Source organism: Prionailurus viverrinus, chromosome C2, assembly GCF_022837055.1.
Source record: "Prionailurus viverrinus isolate Anna chromosome C2, UM_Priviv_1.0, whole genome shotgun sequence".
NCBI classification, from domain to species: Eukaryota; Metazoa; Chordata; class Mammalia; order Carnivora; family Felidae; genus Prionailurus; species Prionailurus viverrinus.
The window spans coordinates 53,918,940-53,935,868 of NC_062569.1; the positions used below are offsets into that span (position 1 = coordinate 53,918,940).

General features: G+C 41.1%; 1 protein-coding gene across 8 annotated transcripts in view; it reads left to right on the forward strand.

Annotated features, from left to right (window-relative positions):
• SCHIP1 (schwannomin interacting protein 1) overlaps positions 1-16,929 on the forward strand; it is a 581,848-nt gene that overhangs the window by 541,451 nt on the left and 23,468 nt on the right. For all 8 annotated transcript variants that reach the window (XM_047875738.1, XM_047875739.1, XM_047875743.1 and 5 more), the window contains one exon: positions 12,105-12,223. In XM_047875738.1, coding sequence (XP_047731694.1) covers positions 12,105-12,223 — 119 coding nt within the window. The remainder of the gene's footprint in view (positions 1-12,104; positions 12,224-16,929) is intronic.

Consider the following 16,929-nt stretch of genomic DNA (forward strand, 5'->3'; position numbering starts at 1 on the left):
GAATTAGGGTCCTTCCATTGTGGATCTGGAAAGAAAGACCTCTTTTCCTTCAGAGGTAAATATTAGTATAGCCTCCTAGAACAGCAAAACTTGCTGCTCAATCTTTAATTTGATCAAATGTGCCATTAACTTTTCTTCCCCCAGAGATATAGATACAGATATAACTTTCTAAGTTATATAGATATATATAGTTATATAGATATAACTTTCTAAGATACAGAAAGTTCTCTCATGATACTTCCTTAAGTGTAATAATGTACAATATGGCATTTTATATCTGATACACAAAATTGTGGTATGCGTGTGGGGGGTGTTTTAAGTATGTACTTTACTTCTTAGAGCAGGTCACAATAGTTTATGCTCCATTCTCTGGAACCTAAAACTTAAATATGTAAAAGAGGTTTCAATGACCTGCCATGCTGCCCCCAGCGTTTTTCTCCCTTCGCCTTCCCCAAGAAGGGAGTGAGTGCCCAAGGTGGTAAGTGTTCAGAATACTGAAACTCAAACATCTCTCCACTATCCCTTCCTGCCAGACATGGGTGTGCAAAAGAGGTGTAGGATACTCAGCAATCAGAGTCGGTCACTTACCCAGCCCCGAAGATAAGTGCACATTTCTCGTATCTCCTCTGTTTTCAGTGTCAGAGGACTGGTCACAGTCAAACCATTTCTCAGGTAGAAAAGTCTAGGTCAGTTTGCACTTAGGAAAAATGAAAGACATACCGTGACTATTGTAGTAACAACAGAGTGATGACCACTGTAGTTTTTTCCTCCTTAGAAACAACTGAGAGAGCCCGCATGCCTGGAATGAGCAAGCGATGATATGCCTGCAACCTGATACAGCACTGACTAAAATGACAAACATGTGAGGCTCAAGTAGCTTTAAAACATCATCAACAACAAGACAGAGTTGCATTGTGTAATTTGTTATCTAACTAAGGCAGTAGAATGCCACATGGGATTTTAAAAAAAATAGTATCTGAAAGGTTAATACAAAAGACTGCTAGATGAAACTTTTAGATGTGTAGGATACACAGAGAGCAATGTATATTTTTCTGGACCCCAAACACGAGAGTAGTTCCCTTGTGATTTCAGCTTTTTAACTACTTTTCTCAAGCAAAGGGCTTTCAAATTAATGTACATATAGGTTACTCTGAAGACTTCATTATGCTAAAAAAAAAACCCACTATTGATCATTTCATCAAGAGATTCTAGTGAAGCAGGGCAGCATATGCTTTCTTTAAAATATAAAGACTAGGATTGGGACGCCTGGGTAGCTTAGTCAGTTAAGTGTATCTGACTTCAGCTCAGGTCATGATCTCGTAGTTTGTGAGTTCAAGCCCCACTCTGTGCTCTGTGCTGACAGCTCAGAGCCCGGAGCCTGCTTCGGATTCTGTCTGCCTCTCTCTCTGCCCCTCCCCCACTTGTGTGCGTGCTCTCTCTCTCTCTCTCTCTCTCTCAAAGATAAATAAACATTACTTTTTTTTAAATATATATATAAAGAATAGGATTGGGCGCCTGGGTGGCTCAGTTGATTAAGCATCTAACTCCTGGTTTTGGCTCAGGTCATGATCTCACAGTTCGTGAGTTTGAGCCCCACATCAGGCTCAGTGCTGACAGCAAGGAGCCTGTTTAGAATTCTCTCTCTCTCCCTCTCTCTGCCCCTCCCTCACTCATGATTGCTTGCTCTTGCTCTCTCTCAAAATAAACAAATACGGGATAGGACAACAGTTACCTCATATAAAAATCACTGTTCCTAATTCAAATCTTCCTTTTCTACATTTTTCTATTATTTTTGCTATTTGGTTGACTAAATAGAAGATTAAATTAGATGCCATAAAGCAGCGGTCTGTAGGCTTTTTAGACCTTGGATCCATCAGTAAAATGATTGAGTCCATACCTCTATATGTATCTATTTTATTCATAAGTTATACATATATACTACTATAAATACATATTTTGTATGTATAAGACCTGTACACAAATACGTATTTTTAAATAGAATGTTTATAAGTATAAAAGTTTTAAAAATTTCTTCTTTCACTGCCTGTCACTTTGAGGTCAGTTGTCAAAAACAATTGGAAAATTGGTATACCCCTGCCTAGGTCCAATAGAATTTCCTATGCCAGTCACACTAATAAATGCCACATGTGTATAGGGATTATTTTACAAGGGTGTTTTAAAGTCAGGCAAACAGCCTTCAGGGGGAAAGGTCACTTTCCGATACTAAAATTAGATTCCACCTTGGCAAAGGAAGGAAGAGAGCACACATCTGTTCCTATTCCTTGGGGAAGGTCCTGATTGTAAGAAAGGTGTTTCATTAAGGACCTCTGGCTTATTCAGTATAGTAGTGAAACTGTCCTCGACAGAAAACACATCTTAGTATATTGGAACGAAAGCCTGCACGGTGGTAGAATCTCAGGTGTGTATGCTCAGTCCATTGTTGCCCTGCCATGCTCTGAGCAACCTCTGACCTCCTGGCAAAGACCCACAGCTGATTTTCCTCAGGACCACAGTGACGCACAGCATGGGATCTACATTCTGGTCCCTCCACCGTCACTCAGAAGAGTCCCCGTCTGTCCCTGGCATTGCGTGGGGAGCCAGGACCACGGAAGGGACGCTGGGCTTTGCCTCCAGGAGCTTACAGTCCACGTAGGGAGGTACACGAACAAATAAGCTGACACGGGACTGATGCTGCCTGGAAGAATGTTCAGATCCAGTGTGGACCTGGGAAGCGTGCAGCCCGTGCCGTCTCAGACCCCGGGAAAGATCCAGCTCATACTGATGGAGACAGAGAAAGGAAATCGAGAAGATTTAACCTAGAAGACTGGCTGCCAGCAGAGCTGGTCTGTTCCCAGGCTACTCCTTGTAGAAGGAGCCGCCGACAGGGCCGTGTGTGGTCAGAGACTGGGGAAGCCAGCTTGCTTGCTTTATTTTTCCGAGGTGCTGTCTCTGGTGTTGTGCATCCAATTATGGTGAAAGATTAGGGAGGAGCCCGTGAAAAAATTAAAAGGCTGGAAGGAACAATATTTAAAGTGAAGCCACAGCTGCGCCTCATGTTTTTTTTAAAAGGTGAATGGAAATGACTGCTTGAGATAAACTGCAATAAACAGGAACATAGAATGCCAGCTGCCATTCCAGACAAGAGCTCTGCCCTCCCCACACAATTACTGAGGAAAAGCAGCCGTCGACCTCCATTAACCCTCACGTCTTCCTGCCTGTAAGGGCTGAATGCGCTTGAAGAACTCTGTTGAGTTACTGAACCCTGGAGCCTAGCCCCACCTCGGCCACCTGGGGACAATCTTTTCAGCTTTCTGGGCCAGAGTCTCCTTTTCTTTCATGGGAGGAATTGGCCTGGTTGGTCTTAGATGCTATAAATACGAAGCCTCTTGGCTTCTGGTTCAGGGTTCTTTCCACCCTATCGCCCTGTTGGCACACCTCGGCTAGCCAGCCCGGTCGGGGAGTGGGTTGTTTCAGGTAACTAGATTTTCCAGATTTATCGTATGTGAGTTACCTTTGTGGGTGTAGTTTATTTTTTTGAGATATGATTCTTTAATATGGATGAGATGTAATTCATATAGCACACAATTCACCATGTCCTAGGGTACATTTTGATGGTTTGTAGTGTATGTATAAGGTTATGCAGACCACTGTTAATTCCAGAACATTTTCATCACCCCCCCCCCCCCAAAGAAGCCCTGTACTCATTAGCGGTTACTCCCAGTCCTCCACTTCCCCCACAACCATTAAGCTACTTTCTGTCTTTATAGATTTGCCCGTTCTGGACATTGCTGGCTTTTATCCCTTTCTCCATTCTTCTCATCAGCTTGCCCAACCCCTCCCTTTAGTGTTCACAACAGCTACTGTTTAATAAGTTCTTCTCTGGCCTAGGCTCTGTGCCGGATCCTTTCTGTACAGTACTTCATTTAATCCTTAAAACAACCTATAAAATAGGTATTATTATCCCTTTTCTCAGAAAAAAGAAACCGAGGCTTAAAGAATTTCTATAAGTTGCACTAGTAAATATCCCAGTCAAATGTTACCTTGGGTCTTCTTGACCCCAAATCACCTGAACTCCCTGCCTCCTTTCTCTCATTCCTGTGTTCAGGTCTCCCAGATCCTAAGTCCACCCTGACATGGGAAATTGAGGACATCAGCTTCCTGGCAGTTGATTGAAGTTGGGCTATTTCATAACCATGCAGTAGGTGTTTTGAACTGTTGTGTTCTCACTGTGATACTGAATGACAGTGGTGGTTTTACAGACTTCTAAAATGTCACCTGTTAGAAAGAGTTCCCAGACAACACTGCCCCTGTGTTAAAAAAGTAGTCTCTGTAGCCAATCCTGTGAGCACCAGAAGGAGCTCAAGATAAGATGCTCCCAGAAGTTCCTGTTTTGGATATACCGCCCATAGGGGAGGAAAACTTTCGTTTCCAACTGTATCCCCGCAGGGTCTAATGTTGAAACACTTCCACTGCTTTGTTATCTTTGTGGATTGCACCTGGGGCTCCTTTACCTTCTCCAGAGCTCCCATTCAGCCAGTTACTGGCTACTAAACTTCACCCCACTGAATGTTAGATACCTTTGCTCCCTGGTCCTTAACAATTAAGAGTATTCAAGTGTTAGGGACCCTGCACAACAACACTTGTGTCCGCCTTCTTCTGCTTATAGTGTCTCCCTGTAGCATGAGAAACAATGCAGTCACTAGGCAAAACCATCCTCGCGGTTGGCTAATTGTAAACAAACATCTCTCTCCTCTGGACTGGCATCCCAACACTTTTCATGTCGGGCAGTTCTCAAGTAAAATAGGTGTCCTTCTCCTTGGGTTCCCGTCCTGGACATTAGATATCCAAGGACAACTTTCTCATGAGTATTGATGCTATGCAAGCTTAACCCAGGCAACAGCTGAACCCAGCAAGCTGAACACCAACAGCCTGGCCTGACATCTAGTCCAGAGGACTTGTTTAGGCAGCTCAGTGCAAGGATGCAAAGATGAGATTTCAACAGAATTTCAGGAAATCTTTCTGGATTGATTAGGTAAGTGTCTGAAATGGAAATCATCAGAAGTACAAACTGAAAAGAAAATGTCCAGAGAGTATCCATTCAGTGATACAATGGAAAAATACTAGGTTATTTAACTTCTGTTTCCACCAATAATTGAAAAGCTCTTCCCAGAGGATAAAATAAGATGCAAAAACTTGAAAGAAAAAAAAAACCCCTGCATATTGCAAGTACTTATGAACTTGACATTCAAAAGAGTACATTTTATTTTCTTATAGAATGATGTTTTCATATTTTGATCTTGTGGCAAACCCACGGTTGTTTCAGAAAGAAAATAATTAGTATCCACATATGTGGGTTTTCCTTTTGATTATTTTGTTTTCAAGAAAATTAATACAATTTGCCTAATGAACAAATGAGTTCTGTACTTCTGGTTCCCAGTGTTTAAAAGCGTCAGACTCCTCCGCCCTGGAATGCTGCCTGTAAATGTTAGAGTAAAGCTGCCTTCCTTACAAGCTGAGGAGAGAAACAAGAGTGACTACTATTTTCCTATAGGAAAAGTGCTTTTCCACAGGGAGCTCCAGAATCCCAGCTGCATTCCCTGGTGAATGATGCTAATGGGGATGATGCTGACATCACTAGGCAATAGATTGCACTGAAGCAAGGGGTTCATTAATTGCTTCAAAACAGGCATCCCAGCCAGGCCTTGGCAAGGCCAGGCGTCTACAGATGATGAAATTCACCTGGGTCCAGAGCCTGGACATTCCACATGGAACAGATTTGTGCTCCCGTAGAGGAGAACCGACTCTGTGTTACGTCTCGCTACTTGGTCTGTTCAATTGCTTAAAGCCATGGTTCTCCAAGTCTCTGCACCAGCAGCATCAGCAACATCTGGGAACTCGTTAAAAAATGCATTTTCTCAGCCGCACCCCAGACTTTCTGAATGAGAAAAATAAGTCTATGTTTTTACAAGCCCTCCAGTGATTCTCATGCGTAATCAAGTTTGAGAACTACCAGTTTAAAGAAATTTGTGACAGAGAGAGGGCCACTTTGTACGTGTGCCTTCCTGTGCAGTTTTCCGCTTGGCATACGGGTGGTGCAGCGACCTCCTGGCATCCTGAGTTTCTTTATGGGCCATACGCGGGGGACCAGGGTCGTCATCGGCTTCTGGAATAATGCAGCCCCCAGTCCTTAGGAAGTTTTTCCTCCGCGGTGATCCATATACACCCTGACATATGAAAAGCAGTAACCAGGTAGCAATTTAGCAGGACAGGAAGGAGGATGCCAGAAGTGGTATCTTCCAGGATTAGAAATGAATTGAGTACTGAGACGCTTAGCATTACTAAAACCAGTAACAAGCACATCCAATAATAAAAAGTTATTTCTGTGCCCATGGTGAACAAGCAAAAGTAAAAAACAAATGGAACTGGGCAGGAGGGGAAGATCAATCCAGGGAAAAGATGGAAGACAGGGAACTTGGGGGAAAACTCCCCATTCCTACAAGGGAATCCAGGCCTCCAAGATCACATCTGCCGTTATCCCCCCAGACTGCTGTGCCATTCACATCAATCGGGTCCTCTGGCTTTCTAGACCAAACTTCTTTAAATCTCTTCCTCCTTTGGGGAGTTTAAGGAACTCCTTCCTTTTAATCAGACAGGCCCTTTCTGGCTACGTGGGTTTCATCATCTGTGCAGGAGTCAGAAGGAAGCAGCTGTTTGCAGTGTCCTGAGTACCATCTGGATTTAGGTTTAAGATGTTATTTCCCAGAGTGTGTTCCTGAGAGGCCTGGTGACCCCACAGCTAACCCCACAAAAATACGGTGTGTCAAACAAATTTTAGAAATGCAGAAGATACCCTGTCTTCCATTTATAAATTCATGTGCAAGTCAGCACGTGAAAGATTAGGTGGCCCCCGCTTCAGAGACCAGAGACATCACGATGCTTCTGGGCCAGAGGGGTGAAGGCAGGGCCAGAGGAGGGGACTTGGGAATGGTATCAGCGTGTAAAGGACAGGTCCCGCCTCATCCTGAAGAAAGTATGGAAAGGACTTCGGGACATACCAGATTTGGAGATGGACAGTATCTACTCAAGCAGAACATTTTGGTTTTTATTTCTTTTACCAAACACCCGCCTTTGTTCTTGTCAAGCTTGGGGAATTGCAGCAGAACAGTGGTACAGGGGGAAAGGCTGAGCATCAGCGTGTGGGTTCTGAAAATGCCCAGTGGTCTGTATTCTGAGATCGTGGCTCACATGGTATCCTCAAAAGCCATTGTGAGTCTTATCTGCCTGGGCACAGGGGGTGGCAATAGGGAATTCAGCGACAGGCGAGGACAAAAACTAACTGCCTGTGGCTGGACAATGGTGATTTTCTAAGCACATTTTTACTCTCCTCTTGGTCTTGAATAGGCTTTCTGTCTTACAGCGATGAGCCACTATTCCTCAGTTGCCCATTTGCTTTTTGCAAAGAGTTATCAATTTTTGATGTTTTACTTTTGTTTTAAGAGGGTGTTTCCCAAGGTCATTTTAGGAGTGGACATGGCTCCACGTGCCACAAGCCCAGCCAAACAGTGTAGTTTTGAGTAAGCCTCTTCCTTTTCCTGTACACTTCCCTGTTCCTCACCCTGAGCCACATCTGGGCTTCAGGAGGTTGGAGGACATAATTGCCCTGCAGGTATAATTCCTTGGAGAACAAAAGAACTTTGAAACTACACACACACACACACACACACACTCACTCACTCTACACCTGCAGGCAACTGAAAGGAAAATAGTTCCAATTGTTGAATTTTAAGAGAAAAACTGTTTTACTAGTCAGTTGAATCATGGTTACTTGAAATGTTAGGAATGGCATTTGTTCCAGAAGGAAGATTAAGCAGTGGTGTCAAGGAGAGTGGCTCTGATGAGAGGTATTCGTTTGTAAATATCTGCAGTTATGATTGGGCCTTGGTGTGTATGTTTTGCAGTCAAGTGTTTTCTCCTTTTCTGAGAACACATGACACCCCACCTCAGGAAAGAAGTAGATCCATAACTTGTCAGTCCTACATCATATCTCCAAACATGGCGGCCACCATTATTTGCCCAGACACCTCACTCATCACTGTGGAAGAGCAGAAAGATCGGCACCAGAAAGATGGACTTGAATCCTAGCTCTTCCATCTACTAATAAGGTAACCTTCCTTCACCCTCCAGTTCCTCATCTTCAAAGCAGGAATTATAGGAGGATTAGCCATAATAGCTACCATTTATCATACATTTACATCACCACCACTGCTGCTTAGCAGTTTCCATAAATGTTCTCATTTAATCCTCTAACGTCCAGTGAGATCCTTTACCTCTAGCCTGGGAAGGGCTTTCCACGCACAAAGCCGTCAACGACATTTCAGAGAAAGGGAGTGATTGATGTAACTACATAACACTTAGATTTAAACTCAAAAGGACTGGGGCGCCTGGGTGGCGCAGTCGGTTAAGCGTCCGACTTCAGCCAGGTCACGATCTCGCGGTCCATGAGTTCGAGCCCCGCGTCAGGCTCTGGGCTGATGGCTCAGAGCCTGGAGCCTGTTTCTGATTCTGTGTCTCCCTCTCTCTCTGCCCCTCCCCCGTTCATGCTCTGTCTCTCTCTGTCCCAAAAATAAATAAACGTTGAAAAAAAAAATAAAAAATAAATAAATAAACTCAAAAGGACTAATGATATGCTTACTATAAAAATTTCAAAACTCCTCAGATCTTTATAGAAAAATAAGCAAAGCTAGAAGTAATTCAGAGAAAAGCAAGTACGGTAACTAAAAAAAATTTAAGTATTTAATATCACTGGTAATCAAGAAAATCAACAAAAAGAATACCACTTTTTGACTATCAAAACCAACAGAAGTTTTTTGTTTTTTTTTTTTTTTTAGTGAAAGTACTCAGTGTTAGCCAGGATATAGTGAATGCCACACCCTTTTACGTTGCTGTTGGGCATGTAAATTGGAACAGCTTTTCTCCAGAGCAATGTGACAAAATGTGTCAGGAGCCTCAACAAATGCTCACACTCAGCTGATCTGGTAATTCCACTTCCAGGAACTTATCCTGAGGAAAGAATCAGACATGTGGGCAGAAATGTATGTAAAAATGCAGACTTCTGTGTTAGTTTTAATTGGCTACAACCCAAATGACTAACAAGAGAAGGTAACTCCATAGGACAGAATGATATACAGCCATTAAAAATTGTATTTTTAAAGAATCTTAAATGGCATGAGGGAAACTCTCAAAATGAATAAACAATATGATCCCAATTTTATAAAAAGGAAAAAAATACACACATAAGATAAAAAACTAAAAAGAACTATCCCCAAAATCCCAAAATGTTAGCTGTGATCTGTATCTAAGTGTTTGATTTATGGGTGATGTTTATATTATTTATACTTTTTTTTATCTATTCGGTGGGATCCAGAGAAAGAGAGAGAGAAGGGAGAGGGGTGAGAGATTGTGTATTACAAAAGAGTCCTCTTCAAGCTGTCCATCACAATATCCAAATATAAAGGGTTGTAATTAATGTAAATAGAAATATTTTAAGGCCTTCTCTAATATCGATAGCTGTAGTGTACCAAGTACATTAGGAAAGATATACATGGAATCAAGTGTGTGTTCACACATTCACACCTGGGATAGGTATTTTCTTCAGATAAAACCTCTTCCAGGCTAATGTTGGGCACCAGTGTATTGTTAAACATCAGTCATTAACGCTCATGTTATCTGCTGCTTTTATTTTTGGATACTCAATTTCACGCAACACTTTTCTGACTATAGAGACTGTTGGGTGCGAATCTCTTTTGTATTTTACATGAATTAAGAAATAGGTTCACTGTGCTAAATCTGCATGGCAGATGCTGGGATTTTGAAACGAATTTATAAAGATGTCACGATGCTATCAAATGGTTCTGTTTTGGCAGAACCATCACAAGTGCCAGCCCCGCATATTCGGGAGGGTAGGTTGCTTTAATTAAAATTTCCAGCAGCACAATTGCAAACGTTTAGTAAAATTAAAAGCATTCTTGCTTCCCCTTACAACCTTATGGTTACTTTCGCGGGGATCCGTTCTATGCTAGCCCAGCAGACAATATGATATCAGCATCACCTCTGTAACTATATAAAAGCACTCTTACACTTTGTGGCTGTATCGCGCGCACACACACACACACACACACACATGCACTATGGCTCTTAAGTATGACACGGTTCCATTGGTGCATGCCAGAATGGAGGGCTGTCTGCATAAATAGATACAGATATAATCACTAAGTGTGAGACTTGATAGAACACTATGGTTTCCATGGATTAAAAAATGTGAAAGAGGGGTGCATGCCTAGGCAGTACAATTGGTCACACGTCCGACTGTGGCTCAGGCCATGATCTCATGGTTCATGAGTTTGAGCCTTTGAGCCCTGCATCGGACTCTGCGCTGACAGTGCAGAGTCTGCTTGGGATTCTCTCTCTCTCTCTGTCTGTCTCTCTCTCTCAAAATAAATAAACTTTAAAGAAAAATGTTTAAGTGTGAAAGAAAAGGAGAATAGAGATGAGCTTTCCTTGAACTAGAAGTTCGCAAACCTATTTAAAGTAAATATCTGATGCTGGAGCCTGGGGTGTGTATTTTAAAGACTGCAGGAAATTCTGATGCAGCCTGTCAAAGCTGGCAATTGAGAACCACTATCTTAGCCAGCACTGTGCTATCAAATATTTCACTCTGCTCTGTTTAATATGGTGCCCAGTAGCCACCTGTGACGGTGGAGCTCTTGAAATGCAGCTAGCGTGACTGAGGAGTTGAACTTTTAATTAATTTTTAATCGAAATGTGAATGGCCACATGTGGCTAGCAACCACCATTTTAGAACAGCCTTGACCGATAGTACCCTGCCTTCACTTGGGGGTGAAATGAGGCCAATTTTCAGCCCACCCTTCCAACAGGGTGTGCGTTTCATCACTGACGAAGTGATGCTCAGGTGACAGCTCAGAGCTTTCACGTTTAACCTCTGGGTACCAGTGGCAGCAGATGTGGCTCCAGAACCTCTCATTGGGAGGTTCAAGGGCCATCTTGCCCTCCACAGCCACACTCAGTCACATGAGCTGCATTTGGTAATATCATTGGCTCACCAGAGTCGTCAGCCTGCTCTCAGAACATCCGACGGCCCTGCTGCCAGCCCCAGAACAGAAAACCAAGTTCTCATTGTCACCCCAGGATTTCTAACTCATTATGTTTGTTTTTGTAGTTGTTTTATTTTTAACTAAGGAAATCATTTCTAATCTTCTCCCCTGTTGTTTAAAGGGTTTAAAAGTTCAGCATGGTGAGTTTTTATGGGACTTTTATGGGAAGCCAAGTGTTGTAAACATATCCAAATTATCACAGTAGTGTAGTTTCCCACATCCTTTTCCTATGCACACCGACCTGACTTCTCTTCAAAACGCGAAACAGATGGGCCCAGTTAGAATCCTCCAGCTATTCCAGGCCCTTTGTTAGGGTTGCTCGTGTTCTGGACCTGGAGAGATAAGGGTAGCTCTCGAACAGAAGCAGTAGTCCCCATCAAGACTGTAAGCCAGATGCAGGCAGGGGCTGCGATCACCCATCCTGGGCTGTGTTCTGCATTGTAACGTAGCACCTGCCATCTCATAGAGGCTCAGTGCATATTGGCTGAATGAATTAATATCCTTGCAATAGAGAAAGTGGGCCGAAGGGACGATATACAGAAGAGAAGACACGATCCGGGGAAAGGCCACATTTGGGGTAAAAGTGATTTGATTTAGGACAGAGTGCTTGCCCTCCACGACTTTCCTCTAGCAGGTAAGAAGAAGGATTACAGCACCAAATAATCTAGTTCTGTTCCGGTGAGAATCACTTTGTACCAGTGTGGTGAGTTCCTAGACCCGTGATCCTGAAAGGCTCTGAAGAACTGAAATTGCTTGCAGAGGTGAAACCAGGAAAGATTGGTTTAATTTCAGCTCCTCATAATTCAAACGCTCTTGTGCTGTGGCCTATTCATGTTTCATCTAAGGTTGCAGTTCTAAGAAACCTAGCAGTTAGGTTATAGTTGTCCTGTGTCTGCCCACTTATCAGCATTTTTTATTTTCCTGAAATTTTAGGCACAGAAAAATGAGAGAGAATCTATCCGACAGAAGTTGGCACTTGGAAGCTTCTTTGATGATGGCCCAGGAATTTATACCAGCTGTAGCAAAAGTGGGAAGCCAAGCCTTTCCTCTCGGTGAGTGTTCTTTTGAGTTGATTTTCTGATATGTACCTAATGGATTTTGTCATCCGACTATATGTTTAATAAAAGATACCTTTTAAACCCTTGAGTATTTTTTTCCCCATAATACTACCACCTTTATTTGGATTCTAAACAGACCCCTCCCCACCCGTTGGGTTTGTTTTTTGCTTTTTAGTTTTCGCCCAGCCACTTGCGGTCATATTTCTATATTTCATTTTTTGTCCTAGACACAATTCTGATTTTTCTCTGTGATGGGGGAATCAAGCCACACTCTTAATCAAGCTGGCTGGTCGCTTAGAGAAGTGTGGCAGACCACCAGATTTTCCATTAAGCAGTCCTGAAGCATCCAGCATCACCCCCCCTCTCTGAAACATTTGATTGCAGTGAATACTGGTAACTGAGAAATACAATTCCCTCTTTGATCGTTTGATGTTTATTGCAGTGCTTAACCTGTCCTCCAGGCATTATTCCTTTATCTTAATTTATTTCAGGATATCATTGCTCATTTATTGTAATTTATTTCAGGATACCATTGGTCATTTGCATAGCTTTTAATTCCAGTTAGGATATATTAAAATTCTAATTGTACCTAGAAAACAGGGCTGTAGACCAGAGCTTCCCAAACTTTAATATGCGTATGAATCGCTCCCTGTATAAATACTGGCTATATTTGCCATGTTAAGCCTGGTGTGGGAGACACATGATAACGTTCATGCATTTATTCAACCAACAGATTTCCACTCTCCTTCCTCTGATGTACAGAATTAGACACTTTAATGTCTGCTTAAATCTATTCTATTTGGCTTTCAGTAAGTCTTGTACTTCAGTCTGATCCTTAGGGACTCATCTGAATCAGCAAAAATCAGAAAGCACACACACACTCCCACATACACACATGTAGGAGTCACTGCTGTGGGTTCAGACATGGAGACAAGAGTCACAGTCACAGCCTCTAAGCCTCAGCTGGGTGCCTATCGGATCTCTTAGAGTTCCCTCACTTTTCTCCCGTGTCATTCCAGAGCCGGAAGGTAAGCCTTCCCTTTGCCGGAAAGCACCTCTTTCCACTCCTAGTAAGGATGTGGCAGGAGGAACCCTGGCTTAGGGACCTGCAGACCTGAGGATTATTAGTCCTGGTCAGTTTCTCATTTTGAGACTTTAACAAATTCCATTCTACCATGCCTCCGCTTCTTCATTTTTGTAAAATGGGGAGATTTGACCATATGTATAGATCTTTTATAGCTTTTCTCTAATATTCCCCAAAGCACCAAAGAGTTTGCTTCTAGAAACCCCATCTCTCTGCTCAGCAAAGTCATATTCATCTGGCCCAAATGGAAGGTTTTTGTTTTTAAAAATCAAAGTTATGCGCGCACACACACACACACACACATGCATATATGGCTTTGAAAATAAAATTAACAATAAATACAAGGTGTATAATAACACAAAATAAAAGTAACTGTCACCTGTCCCATCTGTCTCTATCTTGTCCTACTCTCCAGAAACAATAACTTTTAACTCTTTGACTGTTTCTTTTGGTAATTTACCTGTATACCTCTAAGTAAAATGCTTATTTTCTTAGTCTTTTAAACAACCATCTACCAACTGCCAGCTATAGAAAATTGTGATTCAAGTCCTTTACAGCCCTCCCACAGACAAATCTGTGTATTCCCCCCATCCTCCCTTTATAAATGTCTCATAATTCGGGGTCACGTAACAATTCACTGTTTACATTATGAAGATCATAGATTATTTATACTGGACCATGTAGTAAACTGTGATTACTTGAGAAACTTTAGTGTTTGTCTTGAAATGAAAATTGCCCCCATTTTTCCCTTTGCCAGTCCATGGTTTTGACTGCTATATTATATTCCACTGTGTGAATATATCACAGTTTACTCAGCCACTCTTCTGATTATAGGCATTGAGTTTGTCTCAAAGGTTTTGCTCTTATAAACAGTGCTGCTTATAAACACTCTTGTACATGTCTCCTGCTGTCCATGTGCAAGAGTTTCTCTTTGGTGTTCACCTAAGAACAGAATTACTAGGAAAACACGTGAGTGTTCATATCTAGAAGATAATGCCAAAGGTGTCCTCCAAAGTGGTTGCAAAGTGGTTACACTGTGACCAGCAATGTTTCAGAGATCCTATGGATCCATAGTCTTTCTAACACCATATTGTCAATCTCTTTTACATTTTTGTTAATTGAATTGGTATTAAATGGTATTTCATTGTGTTTATTAGCCGTCTGGGTTTCCCCTTCTGTGAAATGTGTGTTTGGGTCTTATGTCCAATTTCTGTTGGATTCATTATGCTTTTTAAAACTGATTTTATGGGACGCCTGGGTGGCTCAGTCGGTTAAGCGTCCGACTTCGGCTCAGGTCATGATCTCGCGGTCTGTGAGTTTGAGCCCCACGTCGGGCTCTGTGCTGACCGCTCAGAGCCTGGAGCCTGTTTCAGATTCTGTGTCTCCCTCTCTCTCTGACCCTCCCCCGTTCATGCTCTGTCTCTCTCTGTCTCAAAAATAAATAAACGTTAAAAAAATAAAAAAAAATAAAAATGAAACTGATTTCATCAGCATTTTATAGTCATGATACTAATCCTTAATATATTGTATGTATTACAAATATCTTTTCCCAGGTTGTGGCCTGTCTTTTTGCTTCCTCACTGTGTCTTTAATGACCAGAGTTCTTTCTTATCAGACTTTTATAGTCCATGTTTTCTGTGTCTTGTATTAAAAATCTACCCCAAGGTTCAAAAGACATTAACCTAGATTTCCTTCCAAGAGTTGAGAGTGTTGATTTTTTTAAAGTCTGTAATCAATCAGGAGTTTATATGGTTATGGAGATGTCTAATTTCATCGCTTTCCATTTACATGACCATTTTTTTCCATCCTGTTTATTAAAAAAATCTTTCTTTTACTCACTGAGACGACAGACCACTTCTGTATATACTATACATTAATGGGAATACATTCTGTTTCATTAGTGTTTTTATCCCTGCACCAATACCATAAAGTCTTAATTATTGTAACCTCAAAATAAGTCCTAATATCTGGACAGGCAAGTCTCTTTCCTCTTCTTCTTCAGAAATATGCTAACTCTTCTTGCTTTTTATTCTTCCATATAAATTTAAATCCTCTAATCAAGTTCAACAAAATACTCTCTTGGAATTTTGACTCGAATTGCATTGAATCTATAGATCAAGTCAGGCGAGAATGCATTTTTAGAATATTAAATCTCCCTACCCATGAACATGGCCTTTCTCTCCCTTATTTAGATCTTATTGAATATTTCTTGATAAAGTTTTGTAATTTTTCATGTAGAGATGTTATACATCTTTCATAGTATTTATTTCTAGATATTTGATATTTTAAATTCTCTTTTATAATGAGTTCTCATTGTTTTGCTGAACAGAAATGCAGCTTACTTTGTATACTAATCTTATATCCATCCACTTCATTATACTGTTTCTATTACTTTTCTGCCCTCCCGTTACTTATCATAAAGTTGTCTGTAGATTCTTTTGGATTTTTAAACAATATCATCCAAAAGGAGCAGCTTCGTTTATCATTTATTGCTTTCCATTGCCCATTCCTGTTTTTTTTTTTTTCTTTTATTGTATGGGTTAGGACCTTAATATATTGAGAATCAAAAATGGTGGTAGTTAGGGGCACCTGGTTGGCTCAGTCAGTTAAGCATCCAACTTTATCTCAGGTCATGATCTCACAGTCCGTGGGTTCGAGCCCCACACCGGGCTCTGTGCTGACAGCTCGGAGCCTGGAGCCTGTTTCAGATTCTGTCTCCCTCTCTCTCTGCCCCTCCCATGCTCGCACTGTGTCTCTCTCTCTCTCTCAAAAATAATCATTAAAAAAAATGGTAGTAGTTAGAATCTTTAGCTCATTTCTCATATTAAACGGAACACTTCTAATATTTCCTCACTTAGGGTGATGTAAATTTTAGGTTTTCTTTAATGTTTCTCTTTATGAGTTAATTATGTTTCCTTATATTCATAATTTACAAAGAATTTTTTTCATGAATAGGTATCTAACTTTATCACATGCATTTTCTGCATCTCTTGAGGTCATTAAATGATTTACTCTGTTAATATATTAATCAATTACATGTATAGTTTAAAAATATTGAACAATCCTTGCATACCTAGTATAAAGCAAAATTTGTTGGATTTTTTTCAGATAGTATTGAATTTTTTGTGTAATGTTTCATTTAGGATTATTACATTTATATTCTTGAGTGGCATGCGTCTGCTGTGTTCTTCTCTTATAGTATTTTTTTCCTCACTTCTGTATCAGGACTGTGCTGGCTTAAAAATAAGTTGGCTACTGTTCCTTCTTGCAGTGTCTAAGAAAAGTCCGCATAATATGCTGTTTGTCACCTGTATAACCATCTGGGCCTGCTATTTACTTTGTGTATTTGCTTTAACTGCTTCCTTTTTTGGAGGATTTTAAGATTGTACACGCTTCTTACTTCTTCTTGAGTCAGTTCTGATGGGTTGTATTTTTCTAAGATTTTGTCCATTTTGTTTAACTTTTAAAAAATTTTTGAAATGACACTTCCTCATTTTACTGTAGATGTTAATTTTAGGTAAATTGTTTAAGATGTTTTCTTCGGATTTCTACATTGTCCATGATTTTTTCTGAGTTTATATTTTGTTTTGATTTCTCTCCATCAACAATTCAGTGT